The 20251-nt window shown below is 35.9% G+C and overlaps 1 protein-coding gene across 2 annotated transcripts in view; it reads right to left on the bottom strand.

Moving 5' to 3' along the window:
• Nucleotides 1–3706: 3706 nt before the first annotated feature.
• The window catches only part of ESF1 (ESF1 nucleolar pre-rRNA processing protein), a 67413-nt gene continuing 50868 nt past the window's right edge, over nt 3707–20251 (bottom strand). For both annotated transcript variants that reach the window (XM_040447723.1, XM_040447724.1), the window contains exons 11-14: nt 16408–16495; nt 7874–7956; nt 5278–5424; nt 3707–4563 (exon numbers count right to left, since the gene is read on the bottom strand). In XM_040447723.1, the coding sequence (XP_040303657.1) occupies nt 4270–4563; nt 5278–5424; nt 7874–7956; nt 16408–16495 (612 nt within the window). In that variant the 3' untranslated portion in view covers nt 3707–4269. The remainder of the gene's footprint in view (nt 4564–5277; nt 5425–7873; nt 7957–16407; nt 16496–20251) is intronic.

Here is a 20251-nt window from a genome sequence, read left to right on the forward strand (position 1 = left end):
GGAGCCTGTTTCAGATTCTGTGTCTCCCTCTCTCTGACCCTCCCCCGTTCATGCTCTGTCTCTCTCTGTCTCAAAAATAAATAAACGTTAAAAAAAATTTTTTTTTAAAAAAGATGTGGCATGTGTGTGTGTGTGTGTATAAATACATGTATATATATAAATTCATGTGAAATATTTATATTTATATATATATATTTATATATATAAATATTTATATATATACATATGTTTATATGTATGTATACACACACACAGGAACATTACTCAGCCATAAAATGGATGACATCTTGCCATTTGCAATAACATAGATGGATCTAGAGAGTATTATGCTAACTGAAATAAGTCAGAGAGAGACAAATACCATATGATTTCACTTATATGTGGAATCTAAAAAACAAATGAATAAAAAAAACAAAAAGCAGAAATAGACCCATGAATACTGGGAAAACAAACAGATAGTTTTGTTTTCAAAACTCACTTGTGGTGAGCATAGCATAACATACAAGCTTGTCAAATCACTGTGTCGTAGACCTGAAACTAAAGTAATATTATATGTCAACTATACTTCAGTAAAAAGGAAAAAAAAATCCCCACAAAATTGCCTTAAATATGCACATCCATTTGGGGGAAAATTGACATATTTACTATGTTGAGTCTTCTCATCTCATTTGTCTTTGGTTTCTTTCATCAGCATTTTGTCATTTTCAGCATACAAATTCTGCACGTTTTGGTAAGTTTTTACTTAAGTATTTTATTTTATTTGGAACTGTGGTTTAAAAAAATTGTTTTAATGTTTATTTTTGAGAGAGAGAGAGAGAGAGAGAGAGAGAGCGAGAGAGCATGAGCGGGGGAGGGGCAGACAGAGGGAGACACAGAATCCAAAGCAGGCTGCAGGCTCTGAGCTGTCCGCAGAGAGCCTGACGAACTCACAAACCGCAAGACCATGACCTGAGCCAAAGTTGGACACTTAACTGAGTCACCCAGGCGCCCCGGAACAACTGTGTTTTTAATTTCAGTTTTCATATTCCATTGTTAGTACATATACAGAAATATGATTAATTCTTGTGTGCAAGACATTGTATCCTATAATCTTGCTGAACTCATTAGTTTGAGGGTTTTTTTTTTTTTAATTTATTTATTTTGAGAGAGGGAGGAACAGAGAGAGGAAGAGAGAGAATCCCAAGCAGGCTATGATGTGGGTCCCCATCTCACGAACCATGTGAGATCATGACCTGAGCTGAAACTAAGAGTTGAACCCAGGCGCCCGTTTTTGTTTTTGTAGATTCCTTGGGATTTTCTATGAGGGCAATCGTATCATCTGCAAATTGGAACAGTTGTATTTCTTTCTGTCCAATCTTTATGTATTTTTTTATTCGTTTTTTGCTAGAACTTTCAGTATTATGTTGAATGAGTAGTGAGAGTGGACATTGTTTTAAGGATACCTGGGATAGGTTTATGCAGATATAAGACAAGCAGACATGGGAATGACAGTCATGATGTAAGTTTTTTATACTCATATTCCTTCAAAAATGGGGGCATAGCATATCACAGAAAGGGGCCACAAAGAGAAACACTAGGTTTGGTCAGGAAGCAGAGAGGGCAGGGGAAGATATGGGCAAGAGCTTTCCTTGTGGTTTCTTTGGGGAGGGATGGGCAAGATGGGATAAGCAGGTTTAGGATTTGCAGTAGGCTCTAGGGTACATGGGCTGTTCCTAGTATGTCTGCTTCCGGGACACAGGGTGAATAGAGTAGGGGGATAGAGCCCTGAGTGTGAAAGCCCAGTAAAGGAGGTGGTTGGAGATATGGGCTCTGGATTGGTTGGTTTGCATTTGAACAGCGTGCTTGCTTGCAAGTTATTTACTATCTCCAGGAATTGGCTAGCATGGGGTGGGGCAGTTTCTCTAGGGTCAGTGAGGCTTCAGCGGTCAAAGCCATCATAATACAGAAAACTTCCAGAGACAGGGTTAAAACAGCCTTGCTTCCTTCTCAATCTTAGGAAAGCATGCAGTCTTTCACTAGTCAGTATGTTAATTTTAGTTTTTTTCATAAAGATACTCTTTATCAAGTTAGGTAGTTTCTCTCTATTCCAAACCTATTATTGATCATGAATGGGTGTTAGATTTTATCAGATACTTTATCTCATCAATTGATATGATCATTTTATTTTCTTTAGTCTGTGAATATAGTAGATTATGTTGATTGAATTTGAATCAGCCAGCTCTGTGTACCTGAAATTAAACGCCATTTATTGGTATGGTGTATAATTCTTTTTACAATGTTGGGTTCAATCTGCTAATTTTGAGGACTTTTATGCCTAAATTCATGGGATAGATCCTCCAGGAGTCACATTTCTACATACTAACCATGTCAGTCAGTGTTTTTGTACTGTCTTTGTCTGGTTTTGGTATCAAGGATACCAACAATAAACAAATAAAATAAATGTGACCTTAAAGGTCACCCGAACTATTCTCACATTGTTAGAATTTTGATAGTGTCCACTTTTCCCCCGAGTTTTACTACTAGCAATTATTTATTGATATCCTCACATTCTTGGTGTGGAATGTTTATTTAATGTACCTGATAATACTATTTTCATTTTTTCTTCTACCTAAAAAGTATCAATTCTTTGAGAAAAGGAGTCAGAGCTATGCATAACTTAGAAGCTCAACTTATTTGTTGTAAGCAATTATGTGCCTGATTAGAAATATGAGATTTACAATTAAAAACAGTGACTTAAAAACATAGAACTCAAAAACAAAAACAAAAAAACAAACCAAACCAAACCAAACCAATCAAACACCAAAGGGCTAAGTTTCACAGGAATCTTAAAATCAAACCCTGAGTAATTCCTACATTATGATTAAATAGTTTAAAGTTAGGAAACGAATAATTATAAAACTGTTTATAGACTATATTCATAAACATATTAAGATTCATGGTCTTTCAGTGAGTGAAATACTGGGAAGTTCACAGAAGCATCAATAGGAACACTGCTTTATTTGGCTGAATTACCTAACAATGCCAGTGCTTTATGAAAACATACACACACATTACTCTGCCTTTTTCTCTATTATAATGAGCAATGTCCTCTTTTTTTCTTTCTCCTTTCAGAGTCTGTTTATATGCCCTTGTCATCTTGATATCCCTCTGAGTTTTCCATCCTTTTATTCTTAAAAACACATACTACATTAGCAGGCTTGAATTTTTATATGAAAAATGTTAAGCTTACTATTTACCACAATCCTGGCTAAACTCCTACTGCCTTTCAGGAGCTACCGTATTTATCATTTCTTCTAAGTGACCATTTTGTTTTTTATCTTATTTATATAGCACATTTAATTCTCCTCTCTAAATGGTTAATAGTTTATAAAACCTAGGCCAAAGGAGATCCAGGAGTATTAAGGCCCTACAGGTGTGTTTTAACTTAATTTTAAAAGGAATTAAGAATCCTTAAACTCTATAGCAACATATCTACCCTTCTAAGCATTCCAAAAATCTGAAGGGCAGACAGAATTTTCTGTTACTACAAATAGAAAAATCATTGCAGAGCTCACGAACATTTCAAATACAATTATGAGCAATGCAAACCTGGAACTGCCTCTTCGTAGAGTTGTCCTCTTAGTCAATTTTTCAGGTATTTTTTCAGAGAGTTTATTTAAGGTGCTATATATAAATATAAAAGTAAAGAAGTCAGTGCTACACAAAATAATAAAAATATTTTATACTTTTATTTACAAATTAATTTCATAAACAAACTATAATAAACATGAACAAACAATGAAGTTATTGGCTTCTATCCATTATGGCCAGAAAAATAAATTTACATAGATACCTAAATCTCCCTCCTTTTCCAGAGAAATTAATATATTGCATCTACATATTTTCAAATTGTTCCTAACTCTTATTCAGACTTAACAACTGGGCACTGCTCTATTTTTATATAGAATTGTAAATAATCTTTTAAAAAATTAGGACAAGAGTAATTTTCTACTAGTATGACTCAATTTCATAAAATACAAAAATTTTATAAATCTTGTATTTCAGTTTAATTAAATTAATTATGATTAATCTGTGGAAACATACAGAACAAATCTGTCAATCATCCACAATTAAGTCAAACTGTTGTATAGGGGAAGAAATTTTATAACTGTCAGAATAAGATTTTATTCATATTCTTGAAAGAAAGCTTTGTTCCCAATAAATATTCCCTCTATCACTTCAGTACACTTTAGGAGAACACATTCTTAATCCAAAAAAAACAACAAACAGCTATTTGACTTTTTGTTTTTTTCTTGCTTGAAACTGCTCTGTTTTGTTTTTTACAGATTTAATCAACATTGACAAGGCAGGATCAATGGACCTCTTTTGTGATTCCTTTTGAATTTCACTCTCTTTTTTCTTTATTGCCTGAGTAAGTTCTTGTTCTTTCTGTTCTCTCTGCCGGGCTTTCTCCTCAAGGATTTTTTCCATAGCTTTTGTTTTCTTGAAATTAGGATCTGAAGGATCCAAATTGAACAAGTGGGAAGTATACATTGCCTGAAACCGTGCATCCTTAACATTTACCTGCAAATACAAAAGAAAAACAAATAAATTAATAAATCAGAAGGCCCAAAATGGGGCCAAATTTTGGAGTTGTTGATTATATAAAATACAAATGTGAGCATTTTGTATTGATTCATTAGAAAACTGTATCCCACAGACAGTCAATGGAGTTTTAAGGCCTATTCTTGGAAGTCATTAAGTAGTTGCTGACTGCTGTTTATAGATTTTTTGTACAGGCTCAATCAAACCCACACATAAGGCCTATATGACTACTAGGAATATGTACTTATTAGCAAAAAGAGGGAAAAGAGGGAGTGACAGAAACAAGAGATATAGCAATGAAAAAAGTATAGCCTATTGCAGTGGCTATTGTACACAGTGATATGATGTGACATGAACCTGTTATTTTTTAGTCAAGCTTGAGTATGCATATCTTTCCCACTGTGAGCATCACACTGCATGCGATTCTAACATTAAAAGGTATGTATTTTTGGTGCAATAGGGCTACCAAAAGACAAGCCAATACTTCACCTGGTACCCAACCAAATAAACAGTGATTTGATCCACCTGGGATGAACTGGCTGTTTTGGACTAAAAGATGGTAGCTCTGGCTCTACTACGGGCCCTTCTTAAGACATTTCAAGCTAACTTTGGTTGTGCTCAGTGATCATCTCCAGAGTTGACTTTAAATTCAATACCACCTTTAAGAGGCTAATGACTTTTGTCCCTGGTTACCTCAAAGTCATCCTCTAATAATTCCTTCTTTTTCATCAGCAGTTTTTTCTTCTTTTTGCTTAGATTCTGGTGCTCTACAATCTTATTATAATTGAAGTGTTTCTTGCTCTCTTCCTCCTCGTCCATCATGAGCAGAGCCATTTCAGCCTGTTGAGAGAAAAATAAAGATCAAATACACAACAGTGCTTTTTTTTTCCCCCAAGCAGAAGTATGGGGCACAGATATCCCCTCTAGGAAGAGAACCTGGTCGCTAAAGCTCTGGGACATCATTTATCATCTATAAACTGATTGTAGATTATCAAAACTCATAAAGAAACCCAACGATCTTGGTAGAGCAATAAGGTAAAAGTTTTAGAAGCATCACCAAGAGGAATGAAAGTTTGTATTTAAAAACCAGACATTTCACTTATTATAACTGGTTAATAGGCTATAGAAAAGATTCCCTAAATCTCTCAAATAAAAATTTCTCATTTTCACTTCGGTCTTTAAAAAAAATGTATTTTTTTTAATGTTTATTTATTTTTGAGAGAGATAGAGAGACAGAGTATGAGCAGGGGAGGGGCAGAGAGAGAGGGAGACACTAAATCTGAAGCAGGCTCCAGGCTCTGAGCTGTCAGCACAGAGCCTGATGCAGGGCTCAAACTCACTAACTGTGAGATCATGACCTCAGCTGAAGTTGGACACTTAACCAGCTGAGCCACCGAGGCGCCCCATCACTTTGGTCTTTTTAAGTAATGACACTCAATCTAACAAATGTGTAGTATTTTGTGACACAAACTACACTTTCCAAACATGTGCTTTAACAGCAAGGTATTTCTTCTTTCTTTTGCTTTTTTACCTTTAACTTTTCAATATTGATACATTTCTATAAAGGCAGGATTTTAATATTTGCTTCTGAAATCTAATATGTCTGTTTCCACTAAAGAGTGGCATTTTCTACCAACCATGGGATTAAACATGAACTCTGAGGAACTGAGTAAATACTAGAGAAAATGTGTACTAGAGAAAATACAGAGTATGCTGTCAGGCTTTGGTGAATTTTCCTATACTAACACTTAAATGGCTTTAATTTCCTTTCACTTTCATCACTGGCACCTTTAGTTGGCTTTCTTTTTTAAAGCCATTTTCCACAAAAGATTTTCTTTGTGTTCCTCTTTACTCTATGAGCATTACTGTTACGTGCAATAAATGGAGGTTAGAAAATATGCATTATGGTGCAGAGTTTAGGTGACCAGTCAGGCTGACTCCCAGGGAGTGACATGAACATCAGTCATAGGGACACTGTTGACTCCAATTCCTACCTCAACAAAAATACATACTAATCTGTGCCATGGATCTTTGGAGTCACTGAAGCATAAGGGTCACTGCATTTTCAAGAAAAACTTTAATTTTATACATTAAATTTATGTTGTTTACATAATAAGAAAGAAATTTAGCACTTGACAACATAAAAGCAGTCTGAATTATAGGACAGATCTGGATTGAATTAAAACTTATGGCAATATTATTTCAAGGTTTTAATAGTAGTATTTTTGGTCTTACAGTAAGAATTTAAAATTTTTTTATTAAAAAAAATTTTTTTTTACATTTATTTATTTTTGAGAGACAGTGAGACAGAGCACAAGCGGGTGAGGGACAGAAAGGGAAGGAGACACAGAATCTGAAGCAGGCTCCAGGCTCCAAGCAAGCGTTCAGCATAGAGCCCAACGCAGGGCTTGAACCCACGAACCATGAGATCATGACCTGAGCCGAAGTCGGTCACGTAACGGACCAAGCCACCCAGGAGCCCCCCCAAAATTTTTTTAATGTTTATTTATTTTTGAGAGAGAGAGAGGGAGAGAGCCAGAGAATGAGTGGGAGAAGGGCAGAGAGACAGAGACACAGAATCCAAAGCAGGCTCCAGGCTCTGAGCTGTTAGCACAGAGCCTGATGTGGGGTTCAAACCCGTGAACCACAAGATCATGACATAAGCCAAAGTCGGATGCTTAACCGACTGAGCCACCCAGGTGCCCCACAGTAAGAATTTTTAACAATGAGTTATTTTCCTTTTAATCAAAAAGGACATGCTTTGGGTTTGAGATAAATTTCAACTTTGTACTAGTTGGAAAAATGTTTGGTAAAACTTAAAAACTGCACTGCTAAAATACTTAATTATGTGTTTTATAACTTAATTATAAATACCATTGCTATATAAGTTTTATCTTCTATATTATATTTTTATTTTTTATATTTTATTTTATAAGTTATTTTTTTTTAGGGACAGTAGAAACTTATGCAGACAACTAACTTCATTTAAATTGTACATATCGGGGTGCCTGGGTGGTGCAGTCGGTTAAGCGTCTGACTTCAGCCAGGTCACGATCTCGTGGTCCGTGAGTTCGAGCCCCGCGTCAGGCTCTGGGCTGATGGCTCAGAGCCTGGAGCCTGTTTCTGATTCTGTGTCTCCCTCTCTCTCTGCCCCTCCCCCGTTCATGCTCTGTCTCTCTCTGTCCCAAAAATAAATAAATGTTGAAAAAAAATTAAAAAAATAAAAAAATAAAAAATAAATTGTACATATCAATTATCCACTAGTCATGTAACAATGATCATGTTTTACCTTTTGTCTTTCTATTTCAGCTTCTTCCACTGGAGATATGCCATCTTTTGTAGATTTCACTGATTTTTTCTTTTCTTTTATACCTGGCACAACAAACCAACACAGAAGGGGGGAAAACTGTAAGACTATTCATAACATTCTGACTATGCTAGGAACAAAAATGCAAGATATCTAGGAATAATCTTATCAATAAACATATAGAAACTGAAGAAAGTAAAAAAATATTACTAAGTGATGGCTATGGGTGTGAATGAAATAATACATCTGGATGGGGTGACTGAATATTATAAAGAAGGAATTTCTTCTGAAAGTAATGTATGATTACATCATTAACTAAAAAAGAAAAACCATAAGATCATTTTAATAGGTATAGAATATGCATTTGATAAAATTCAACATCCATTCATGAAATAGAACAGTTATGGCTTAGTATATAATAAAATGCAGCACCATACATCACTGGAAAAAGAAGAGATTACTGAATAACTGGTGCTGGGCAACTTGCTTTATTCTGGGGGAAAAAAATTGAGTTGCAGCATCATCTTACAATGTACAGGAAAACAATGCAGCTAGATTAAAGAGTCTAACATTAAGGGGGAAAAAAACAACACCTAAGAGATATCCAGGAGAATAGTTATCTGAGCTTAAATAGAGCTTACATTTTTAGTGTAAGAACAACAGAAGAAATCACACACACACAAAAGTTACTTTAGTATATAAACACTTAAAACTCTGTATATAAAAAACTCATCTGGAAAATGAAAAATTCATCTTTGCATTAAGAATTTCACAGTAGGGGCGCCTAGGTGGCGCAGTCGGTTAAGCGTCCGACTTCAGCCAAGTCACGATCTCGTGGTCCGTGAGTTTGAGCCCCGCGTCAGGCTCTGGGCTGATGGCTTGGAGCCTGTTTCCGATTCTGTGTTTCCCGCTCTCTCTGCCCCTCCCCCGTTCATGCTCTGTCTCTCTCTGTCCCCAAAATAAATAAACTTAAAAAAAAAAAAAGAATTTCACAGTAAAAGTTTAACAAAACTCTCATTCTCTGAAGACAAATTTGATCTTCGGTTAACTTTCTAGTGCTATTTTTGGGCAAAACTACTTATGGTAATAATGGCTCCTTATTGGTACCCTGCTAATATTCCTAGGGACTCAGGGACTTCTGGAGACAAGATGTTAGATGAGATGTTCTTGTACTGAGTGACAGGTAGTCATGAGCAACGATTAAAGGCACTTGAGTCTGGAGCAGTTGACCTGGGTTTAAATTCCAGCTGTGCCACAGTTCGGTTAAGGCAGTGTGGGTCTGTGTCCTTATCTGTAAAATGGCGATTATAATAATAGCACCTACTTCATAGGGTTACTGTGAGGACTAAATAAATTAGTAAACATGAAGAGGTCAGTTAATACCTAACACACAGTGCTATAAAGTGCTTGTTGTTACTGTTATGATAGTCTGACTACACATACATAAGATGTCCTGGGCTCCTTGGTGATCATGCTGATGCCTGATTTTTTTCTTCCTTTTTTGGGTCTTTGCAGTAGGAGGGATACAAAGGGAACAGGTGTCAGGGTGCAAAAGTATGAAACACTAGTGTAATGAATAAGATGGTTCAGAATCTACAAAGACATGTTCTATTACTCTAGAATGTTATTACACGATGCCAATCTTCTCTGAACTACTGAACACGGTCTTCTTTGGCTAAGCTGTGTTCTGCACTTCCAACGCAGAGAAACCAATGGTCTCTAAGCTTACATAGTACTTACTATTGTGATAGGCAGCAGCACTGTTCTCTTCACTTTATATATATTAACTAATTTAATCCTCACAACAATGCTGAGGTAGATTCTATTATTTGTTATAATCTTCATTCTGTGGATGAGGAAACCAAAGCACAGAGAGCTTAAGTAATTCTCTCAAGTTTAGTAAGTGAAGGAACCATGATTTAAACCTGAGCAGTCCAGCTCAGGCTCTCTAATGTTAATCACTAAGCTATATTCCTTCACTATCAAATGTCATTCTCCTTCTAACAACTCTTTCCATTTAAAATGCATTTTGTGGGAATGCAAGCTGGTGCAGCCACTCTGGAAAACAGTATGGAGGTTCCTCAAAAAACTAAAAATACAACTACCCTATGACCCAGCAATTGCACTACTAGGCATTTATCCAAGGGATACAGGTGTGCTGTTTTGAAGGGACACATGCACCCCCATGTTTATAGCAGCACTATCAACAATAGCCAAAGTATGGAAAGAGCCCAAATGGCCATCGATGGATGAATGGATAAAGAAGATGTGGTATATGCATATACAATGGAGTATTACTCGGCAATCAGAAAGAATGAAATCTTGCCATTTGCAACTACGTGGATGGAACTGGAGGGTATTATGCTAAGTGAACTTAGTCAGAGAAAGACAAAAATCATATGACTTTACTCATATGAGGACTTTAAGAGACAAAGCAGATGAACATAAGGGAAGGGAAACAAAAGTAATATAAAAACAGGGAGAGGGACCAAACAGAAGAGACTCATAAATATGGAGAACAAACTGAGGGTTGCTGGAGGGCTTGTGGGAGGGTAGATGGGCTAAATGGGTAAGGGGCACTAAGGAATCTACTCCTGAAATCACTGTTGCACTATATGCTAATTTGGATGTAAATTTTAAAAAATAAAAAATAAAATTAAAAAAAAATGCATTTTGTGGGGTGCCTGGGTGGCTCTGTTGTTTAGGGGTCCAACTTTGGCTCAGGTCATGATCTCATGGTTCGTGGGTCTGAGCTGCACGTTGCTGCATTGGCCTCGGTGCTGACAGCTTAGAGCCTGCTTTGGACTCTGTGTCTCCTTCTCTCTCTGCCCATTCTCCACTCTCACTCTGTCTCTGTCTCTCTCTCAAAAAATGAATTAACATTAAAAAAATGCATTTTGTTGTGAAAAAGTAAAATTCACAGAATATAACATGGTTGAATAACTGCAGCTAATGAGGGATAATAAGAAAAGCAAAGCCTAAAGTGGAGAGAGGCTTTAGAAACTGCTCCGTGTGTATTAAGTCCCTGCTGTACTTCGGCAGCCATACCCAGCTGAGAGAAAATGCCAGCATAAAGTGTTTAGGTTCACCCCTCAGTGCTACCAAGGCATTTGTCTACACTTCCAGGAAGAAATATTTGTAGACAGCCCTTCTTCCTAAAGTGAAAATCTTTATTGCTCCTATCTCAAAGATTCTCCAGGAAATGGAGGTATCTATTTTCAGATTATAACGTTTTCTCTATTTTAAAGAATGTGTATCTATATCTATATATATATCATCAGGGTTCTAGTTTCTTAGGGTCTGACTTCCACACCCTAAATTTACTTCTGCTCCTATGTTCTCAAGGCAAGAGTTCCTTCTGAAGTGAATGGACAAGTGACGTACGCAGAAGATCATCCCGTGGCAGGAAAAAAACAGGCTGTATATGATTAATACATAAAGGAGATAAAGATCTTCATATACAATTGTGGGAAATGATTTCAAAGAACCCACAACTAACTGTTCCAGATTTTATAACAACCTGGTGAAAAATAATAAAAATAAACTTGAAAGAAAGATTGTAGCAAAGGAGGAAAAAGAATCTCCAAAATGGTAAGGGTTAAAAATGATATCCAATTTTAGCATGATAAAAATTTTTTTGCTCACAAAGAATTTACTCTGCCGGCCTGAACTGTTTAGTCAGAAGATAAATAATGTGTAGAAATCCTTTCTGCACTGTTAACAAGATCATATTAAGAGAGCATATCTTACTTATTTTTTTTAAACATTTTTTTTTCTCCTTGGAAAGTTTTCAGACCTAAGTTAGATAAGAGTACTAGGGAAATGAAAGTCCCTGTTCTGAAATGTTGTATTTATTTTTTAGTAAATCTTCTGGCAAGTAAAAAACCACATGTCCTGGGACTGCTGCAAAAAGTACATATGGATGATTCTAATACATTGACAGAGATTCAAAATCAGATGTTAATGGCTTAAAAAAATAAATCTAAACAATCCTTACTGGGGCTTACTATCCTTACCATCTCTTTAAGCAACAAATGTAACAGAATACATCTATGGAAAAAGATTTGTTGCAAAAAAAGTTGACCTGTACAAGGAATATCTGTAAAGGAAATTTCATATTCTATTACTTGTAATGTCTGAGAAGCGTTCTCATAAAAAACTTCCTCCAGAGGGTTTAGCTGAGTACTTCTTAGGAAAACAGTTAAAAGAATTCACTGGAGGGCAAATGCGGTCTCAGTACTGACCAGAAGGGAGTGATAAAGCCCCTTGCAATTCACTGTTTTTGTAGCAAGTTCCAAGATTAACAGATACAGATTGTTAATCATCCTTTGGACCTGGGCATTCTGGCTTTTCTGGGAAATCCAGCAGTTCCCTATATCCACTTCTTATACACATGGGTCCTTGGCTCTGGCTTTGGTCTTCACAACATACTCGTAGGGTTACAAAATGCGAGCCCATTTAAATTCAAGTTCTACCATTTACCACTGGCCCTTGGGCAATTCAACTATGTTTTTTGAATTTCAATTTACTCATCTATAAAGTGGGCTGAAGTTTGGATTAGAAGACAGAGTACATATAAAAGCATTTTAAAACTGCAAGCCAACATATGCAAGCGGTAGGATATAAGCACTCATCATACTGTTTGAATGAATCAAGTATGTATACCATATTATTAGATTTTCAGGATGGCTTATTGTTTATCAAATATCTAGGTTGTCAAGACAAAGGATACATTTTAATAGGGTATATTTACATGTGATGTATTTTATTTCTCTACTTCTTCAAAAACAAAATCTTATTAAAGAGTTTATGCAATTAGACAGCAATAAACAAATTTTTCCAATACAGCTGATACTTGAACAACACAGAAGTTTGGGGCACTGACCCCCCACATGGTTGAAAATCCATATGTGCCTTTTGACTTCTACAAAACTTAACTACTAATAGCTTACTGTCAACCAGAGACCCTACCAATAACATAAACAGTCGATTAACACATATTTTGCATATTTGTACCTACTACATTTATATTTTTATGATAAAGTTAGAGGAAACAAAAAATGTTATTAAGAAAATCATAAGAGAAAATACATTTACAGTACTGTACTACATTTACACAAAAAAAAAATCCACGTATAAGTGGATTCACAGTTCCAATCCATGTTGTTCAGGGTCAACTGTATTTCATTTCTAAGAGAAAAAATTAACCATTAACTAATTCTAGAAATACATATTTTTGAACCTCTCATTTGATATCAAGTTTGTAGTTTAGAAAAAAATTATAGCAAGTTTATAGTGTAGGGGAAAAACAGAAGGAAAAGTTAGAAAAGATTTCTAGTACTCACAACCGGCTCCTAACCCAAGCCAAACATCAGGTCTGGCATTAATCAATGAACTCAATTCCTCCATATTTTGAAGAGTATGTAAGTTTAGCTCTATGGGATTGCCAAGGGCAAAGGTGTTACAAATGTATCCAAGTCCATCTGGCTTAAAATGTCTCTGTCCTGCTCAGGCTTAAAATGTCTCTGTCCTGCTCAGCCATGGGGCTTGAACTATACACCCTTCCAAACACTAACGCTTTTCCTCCTATTCCACAGCTGCTCTTTCTCAGTTTCTTCAACTTTCTCCCTACCTTCCAAGTAGTACCTTCTCCAGTATGACAGAGTAATAGTGCCTTGTGTAAGCTTTACCCAACCTAGAGCCCAATCACGCACCCTCCTCTCTTACCAATGCTTTTAACTTCCAGTTCTGTGGTTTGAAATACTATTTATATGCTATTGATTCCTAAGTTTGTACCTGCACTGACTTTTCGGCTGATCACCCAGACTTCTTTATAAATGTAACCTAATACATCTCAAAGTGATTATACCCAAAATGGAACTATTGACCTTACTTCCCACCCAAACCTACTGTTTTTACATTCCTTCGTAACTCAGTAAATGGAAGAATATTCTTCTAGAGACTCAAAACAAAAATCTAGTTCTGCTAAATTTCTTCCTTATTCAAGTAAGTCCACAAGTGTATGTCTAAAATATATCTAGAATTCCATTTACTTTTTTCCTTCCAATTCCATTACTGGCATGCTACCTAAACCAGTATCACCTCTTGAAAAGCCTGGTCTCTCAGCTCTCACTGATGCCTTTTCTTCAATCTGTTCTCTTCACAGGAACCAACATATACACCAGATCATGTCATGTTCTTGCTTAAAGACCTTTCAGTGGCTTCCTGCTGTTAGGAGAGTAAAATCAAAATGTGTTGCCATGACACAAGGCCATGCAGGGTTGATCCTGTGTCTCAGCCTGGCCTCCTATCAAACTCCTCTGACCATTTTCCAGTCACATTGGGTCTTTCAATTTCTCCAACACAAGTTCTTTCTCATCTCACAGCCTGTATACCTACTTTTCCCTTGTTTGCAATGTTCTTTATGCCTGACTCCTTCTTATTCTACAGGTCTTATTCAAATGTCACCACCTTGGAAAAGTCTTTTTTTTTTTTTTTTTTGGCCCCCCTCTGTGTCTAAAGTAAACTACTCTTCCTTCCTCCCAGTTTTATCCTCTATATTAGGCTATATTCTTTAAAGTTTGTTTATTTGGGGTGGGGGGGGAGAGAGAGAGAGAGAGAGAGAGAGAGAGAAAAGGAGAGAGAGAGAAAGAAAACACGGAAGGGGCAGAGAGAGAGGGAGAGAGAATCCCAAGCAGGTTCAATGCTGTAAGTGCAGAGCCCCATGTGGGGCTCAAACCCACAACTGTGAGACCATGACCTGAGCCAAAATCAAGAGTCAGACACTTAACCGATGGAGCCACCCAGGCACTCTTACCCTATTCTCTTTAAGACACTGATCATATTCTTACAATATTCTTATCTGTTTACCTGTTTAGCATGACTTCCTTAATACCACAGACTTCTCAAGAAATATAACTGTGCTTGTATTATTACTGTTATATCTCTAGCCTAGCAGAGTGTCCAGCACCGAGGAGGCAATATTTATTGACAGTATGAATAAACAGACATGGCAAGATATTTATTTTGTCCTAAAATTTATGTAAAAAAAAAAAATTCTCAGCCTTTCTGTTTTTCTTTTCCCTTTAAAGAAACAACTTAAGCCCAGATACAAATAATTACTCTTAGGATTTATTCTGAAATCAAAAGTATATTGAAAGCAAACAAATTTTATCTACACTTTTCCTTGGAACTTCTGCTACTACATTTAGTGAGAGCTTATTCACAATTTACATGTGCTGATTCCAAGACACAAGCCACCCCAAGCCATCAAACAATTTAACTTACTCTTTGAATCCTGCCCTGAGTTCTACAATCTGACCAGACTGTACATGCCAAATGAAGCACTTTGGAATGAGGACAAGGAAACTATAATGCTTTGCATTTCTCCATTATAAACTTGGTTTTCTGAAAGCAGAGGATAAGGCTAAAATCCATCATCTTCTAGAAATGACCGCTCAGGTATGATAAAAAGCAGAATATGCTAAGTTTCCATTTCCCTTTCCAATTCCTAAGAATCTGACATCCTATAATAGACTTTATTCATCTTGATCTCCTTTTTCATCAAAAAAAAAAAAAAAAAAATGCGAGTGCTAAAAGGCTATAACAACCAGGAAATAATTTTGAGCAATTTTGACTTTCCTGTTGAGAACTATTCTGGCCCGCTAGTCACCAGGGACAAGAAGCAGGGAAACTTCATAAAATCCTTCTCTTTACAATGCCAGCTTGGAGTTGCTCCAGGAGTAAGCCTTTTGGAGTTCATGTGTGTGGTATTCTGATCAGGAAAAAGGCAAACTGCATGAGAACAAATGGAAAATGCTTCTAGTAGTCTCTGTACTGACTTGTGTATGTATGGGCTGAACCTTACCACACACATTTACACATAACCAAAAGGTAAGAATGAAAGCATTAGGGAAAGAATGAGCAGTTCATATATGATGGAAACAAAGCTCCTTGGATACAGGAAATCAAATACCAGATAGTTCTGGGATCCAAGGTAAAAGGGGAGGAAGCTGGCTTTCATCTACAATGATGAAGCAGGATAAATGTAAAAATGGATAAATGAAACATAGATGTTTTTGTATATTTGAGCAGAAAAGCTTTCATGCTACAACACCATGTAAAAATTCTAAGAAATTTATACACACATCCACATAAACAAATTTATTTCACACTTTCACTTTTTCAGTCTTTGTAAAGACCTAGAGATATGTCATAGAAAAGCAGTGTAAGCACACAAGATCACTTCCTTTCCCCTCATCTTTTTATAGTCAATCTGTCTACAAGGATATTTCCAAAAAAGGGATCCCTAGTAAACCATTAAATCAATCACATCACCAAAGCCTCCTATAATGAAATTATTTGTATGCTGACCCTTTGTAACTGGATAGATGTTTATACCCCAAAGGACAGACCTTGCTTATAAGCCACTAAAAGAGGTACACAAATTACACTGCTTCTACCCATGTCACCTTTCTTTAAATTCCAATTAAAAACTCAAATATGGGCTGGCTTACCTATTTTTGTAATTTCTTCGGCAAAGTATGGGTCATTCAGATCAACATCAGAGGGAAGTTCATCTTCACTGACCTCTTCAGCAAGAGCCTTAAGGTGAATATAAAAATACATACGGTTTATTACAAAGATCATGAAGAAAAATCCTATCATTTTTCTTTTTTTATGTAAGTACCCTACTTTTTTTTTAATTTAAATTCAAGTTAGTTAACCTATAGTGTAGTACTGGTTTCAAGAGTAAAATTTAGTAATTAATCACTTACATATAACACCCAGTGTTCATCCAAAAAAGTGCCCTCCTTAATGCCCATCAACCCAGTTAGCCTATCCCCCCACAGCAACCCCTCCAGCAACCCTCAGTTTGTTCTCTGTATTTAAGTTTTTTATGGTTTGCCTCCCTTTCTGTTTTTATCTTATCTTTCCCTTCCCCTATGTTCATCTGCTGTGTTTCTTAAATTTCTCGAGTGAAATCATATGATATTTGTCTTCTGACTTATTTCACTTAGCGCAATACACTCTAATTCTATCCACGTTGTTGCAAATGGCAAGATTTCATTCTTTTTGATCACTAATATTCCACTTTGTGTATATACATATATCCGTAAATATATATATCACATCTCATTTCTTTTATTTTTTTTAAATTTTATTTTTTTAAAGTTTATTTATTTTTGAGAGAGACAGAGTGTGAGTGGGGGAGGAGCGGAGAGAGAGAGGGAGACACAGAATCTGAAGCAGGTTCCAGGCTCTGAGCTGTAAGCACAGAGCCCAACACAGGGCTTGAACCCACAAACTGCAAGACCATGACCTGAGCTGAATGAAGTTGAACGCCCACCGACTGAGCCACCCAGGCGCCCCAACATCTTATTTCTTTTAAATCAAACAGTACAATCTAGAATGAAACCAGTTTTTAAAATTAATTTGTAAAATAACTCCTATCTGATCATTCTTTTGTTTCTTCGACAAATATTTATGGATAAAAATAAATATTTATGGAATATTTAATAAATGCATAAAGCTATGTAGGGTTGTTGGGAAAAGTGAAAGTTATCAGATACATACATGGTTTCTGTCTTTAAAAAAATTATAATCTGGCGCCTGGGTGGCTCAGTTGATTAAGTGTCCAACTCCTGATTTTGGCTCAGGTCATGATCTCATGGTTTGTGAGTTCAAGCCCTGTGTTCAGCTCTGTGCTGACAGTGAAGAGCCTGCTTGGGATTGTCTCTCTCTCTGTCCCTCCCCAACTCACACTCTCAAAAATAAATACATTTAAAAAAATTAAAATGCATAAAAATTTTACAATCTATAAAAAAAAAGCTAGACACGTAAACAGACACATATATTAGTAATAGCAGTTCAAGATAGGAAGTGCTAGAAGAAGCAAAAATGAAATGATACAGACATTCAAAAGAGAAGAACACTTTTATGTGGGTGATCAGTGAAAAGATGTGGCCTTATCTCTCACAAAATTGAGAAATGGCAGTGACTATCAACAGCTTGAAGTTATACATTGTGGATTATCATGTAAATAATTATTTATAACAATTTATTTGCTGGTTAAAGAAAGTGATTTTTTTAAATTTATTTTTTTTTAATGTTTATTTATTTTTGAGAGAGACAGAGACAGAATGCGAGTGAGTTAGGGGCAGAGAGAGAGGCAGACACAGAATCCGAAGCAGGCTCCAGGCTCTGAGCTGTCAGCACAGAGCCCGACGCAGGGCTCAAACTCACGAGCTGTGAGATCACGACCTGAGCCGAAGTCGGATGCTCAACCGACTGAGCCACCCAGGTGCCCCAAGAAAGTGATTTTTTTTATTATGAAAATTAAAACATATGCAAAAGCAGTAAGGACAGCTTAATGAAGCCCCTGTTTTCATCACCCAATTTTAACAATTATTTTGTTTTATCTACAATCCACCCTTGAAAACTCTTTGGCTATTTTTAAGCAAATGTGTTGGTTAATATTTTTCCTAATCAAATTTGAACAGACTGTCTACTAAATTAGAATACTTAAATAAAAAATCAAACCTATATAATAAATAGGACATGTGAACTGAGGTCGGACAAACCAGATTGAGGTTATTTCCAAGAATCTAAAAAGTGAGTCATTTTAACAAAAATATTCAGATTACATACTGTTAAATATTATCTTCCATGCTGAAGAAGACCCACCAAGCCCTAAAAAGTATTCATTTTGATATTAATATCCTTTTAAGAGCAAGAGCTTCTATGAATTTTGTTTACCAAACTCTTAAAATAGATTCAGTAGTAATAAATTTTTCTAACAAAGATTATAGAATAACTACGTATCTACTCACGTCACTGATTTTAGATCTAAACTTTAGCTGCATCAATTATTGCATATAAACATGTATTCATTTCTTCAGTAATAATTTTTCAACGTCAAAATGGAAGCCACAGTGAGGAAAAGGGGCAAAATATTTTTAATATGAAGGAAATTCTTGAAACTCCTCTGTATACGAGAACCTGTGGGTGGAAGGGATCTGTGGAATCCAGCAGTGATCCAGTACAGAGCACTGAGCCTAGAACAAACTGGCACTCAACAAACATATTTCTAGTGGTAGTAATGAGTCCAGGCTTAGCCCAATGAAGGGAAAGAGTAAAAGCACAAGATAAGCTCAAAGTGCCCAGCAAATGAAAATAAAAGAGAATAGCTACTAAAGATCTCAGAAACAAGAGACTACTTTATTGACCCAAAAAGACCCAGTTGTAAGTTTTACAGTACACAGATGGCTTAATAACTTGTGAAATTATTCTATTTAGAAGATATTTTACTTCCTGCTTAGTTTCAAAAGAAGTTCTAAGGAAGAGGGGGGACAGGGCTTTTACCCTTTATCCTCATTGTATTATCTATTTCCAGAAACACTGACTAAATAGAGGAGTATTAAAAATCCCTCCAGTGCATCATTCAATTTTGCAGCGTTCCATCTTCACAAGCACTGAAAGTCACAGCTGCATCAAAAGCACAAGCTTATGTAGTATATTTAGAGAATACGGTATAGTGGAAAGGACACTGGAGTGAGAGATCTGGATTCTGGTCTCAGCTTGGCCATTAATAAGCTGTGTATCTGGAGATGAATCACTTAATTTCCAACAACTATAAAGCATCAAGATTGGACTAGAACTAATTGTTTAAGATTACTAAAGTTGCAAAATTCTGTGATTACTGATATTATCTAAAGGCAATAACTGTACTGCTAGAATGCTACATTTCAGTGACAAGATAGAGCATTTTTAGCAGCAAAAACCATTAAGTGGTCTCTGCTGTTACTAAGGACTCTGTGGAAAAGATATTATCCCCAAATAATGGGAGTCCAATCAGATTTTTCAAGACAACATATTAGCACAGAGGAAATAGGCTTAATTAAAGGGATTTAATGACAAGATGTTAAAAGATTCATATGATTAATACTGAAAAATGAAAAATTCAGGTTGAGAAACACAAATGTAGAAAAAAATTCATGCATGTTAAAAATTTCTATGTGTATATATCCTCAAGTAGAAGAATCTGTATGCATATTTCTTTTTCAAAAATAGAAACAGAACCAAACTGTTTTATATCTAGGTATCAATTAAGCTGTTTATTTTATTTAGGTAGCATGTAAATGTAAAATACTAGAGCACAGTAGTTAAAGTGGCTCTGGGCTTTTATTAGGATTTGTACCGCATTATGTAGCTTTGCAGAAAACACTTAAGCTATTGGGTTTTCCCTTTCCTCTTTCTTAAAATTGTGATAACATGGCCTACTCTAGTGAGTGGTTAGCTATCTATCTTCTGATATCTTCTGCTATCTTCTGATACATGATTGTTGTTCAATAAATATTT

Source organism: Herpailurus yagouaroundi, unplaced genomic scaffold (genome assembly GCF_014898765.1).
Source record: "Herpailurus yagouaroundi ecotype Mexico unplaced genomic scaffold, PumYag 196, whole genome shotgun sequence".
Lineage (NCBI taxonomy): Eukaryota > Metazoa > Chordata > Mammalia > Carnivora > Felidae > Herpailurus > Herpailurus yagouaroundi.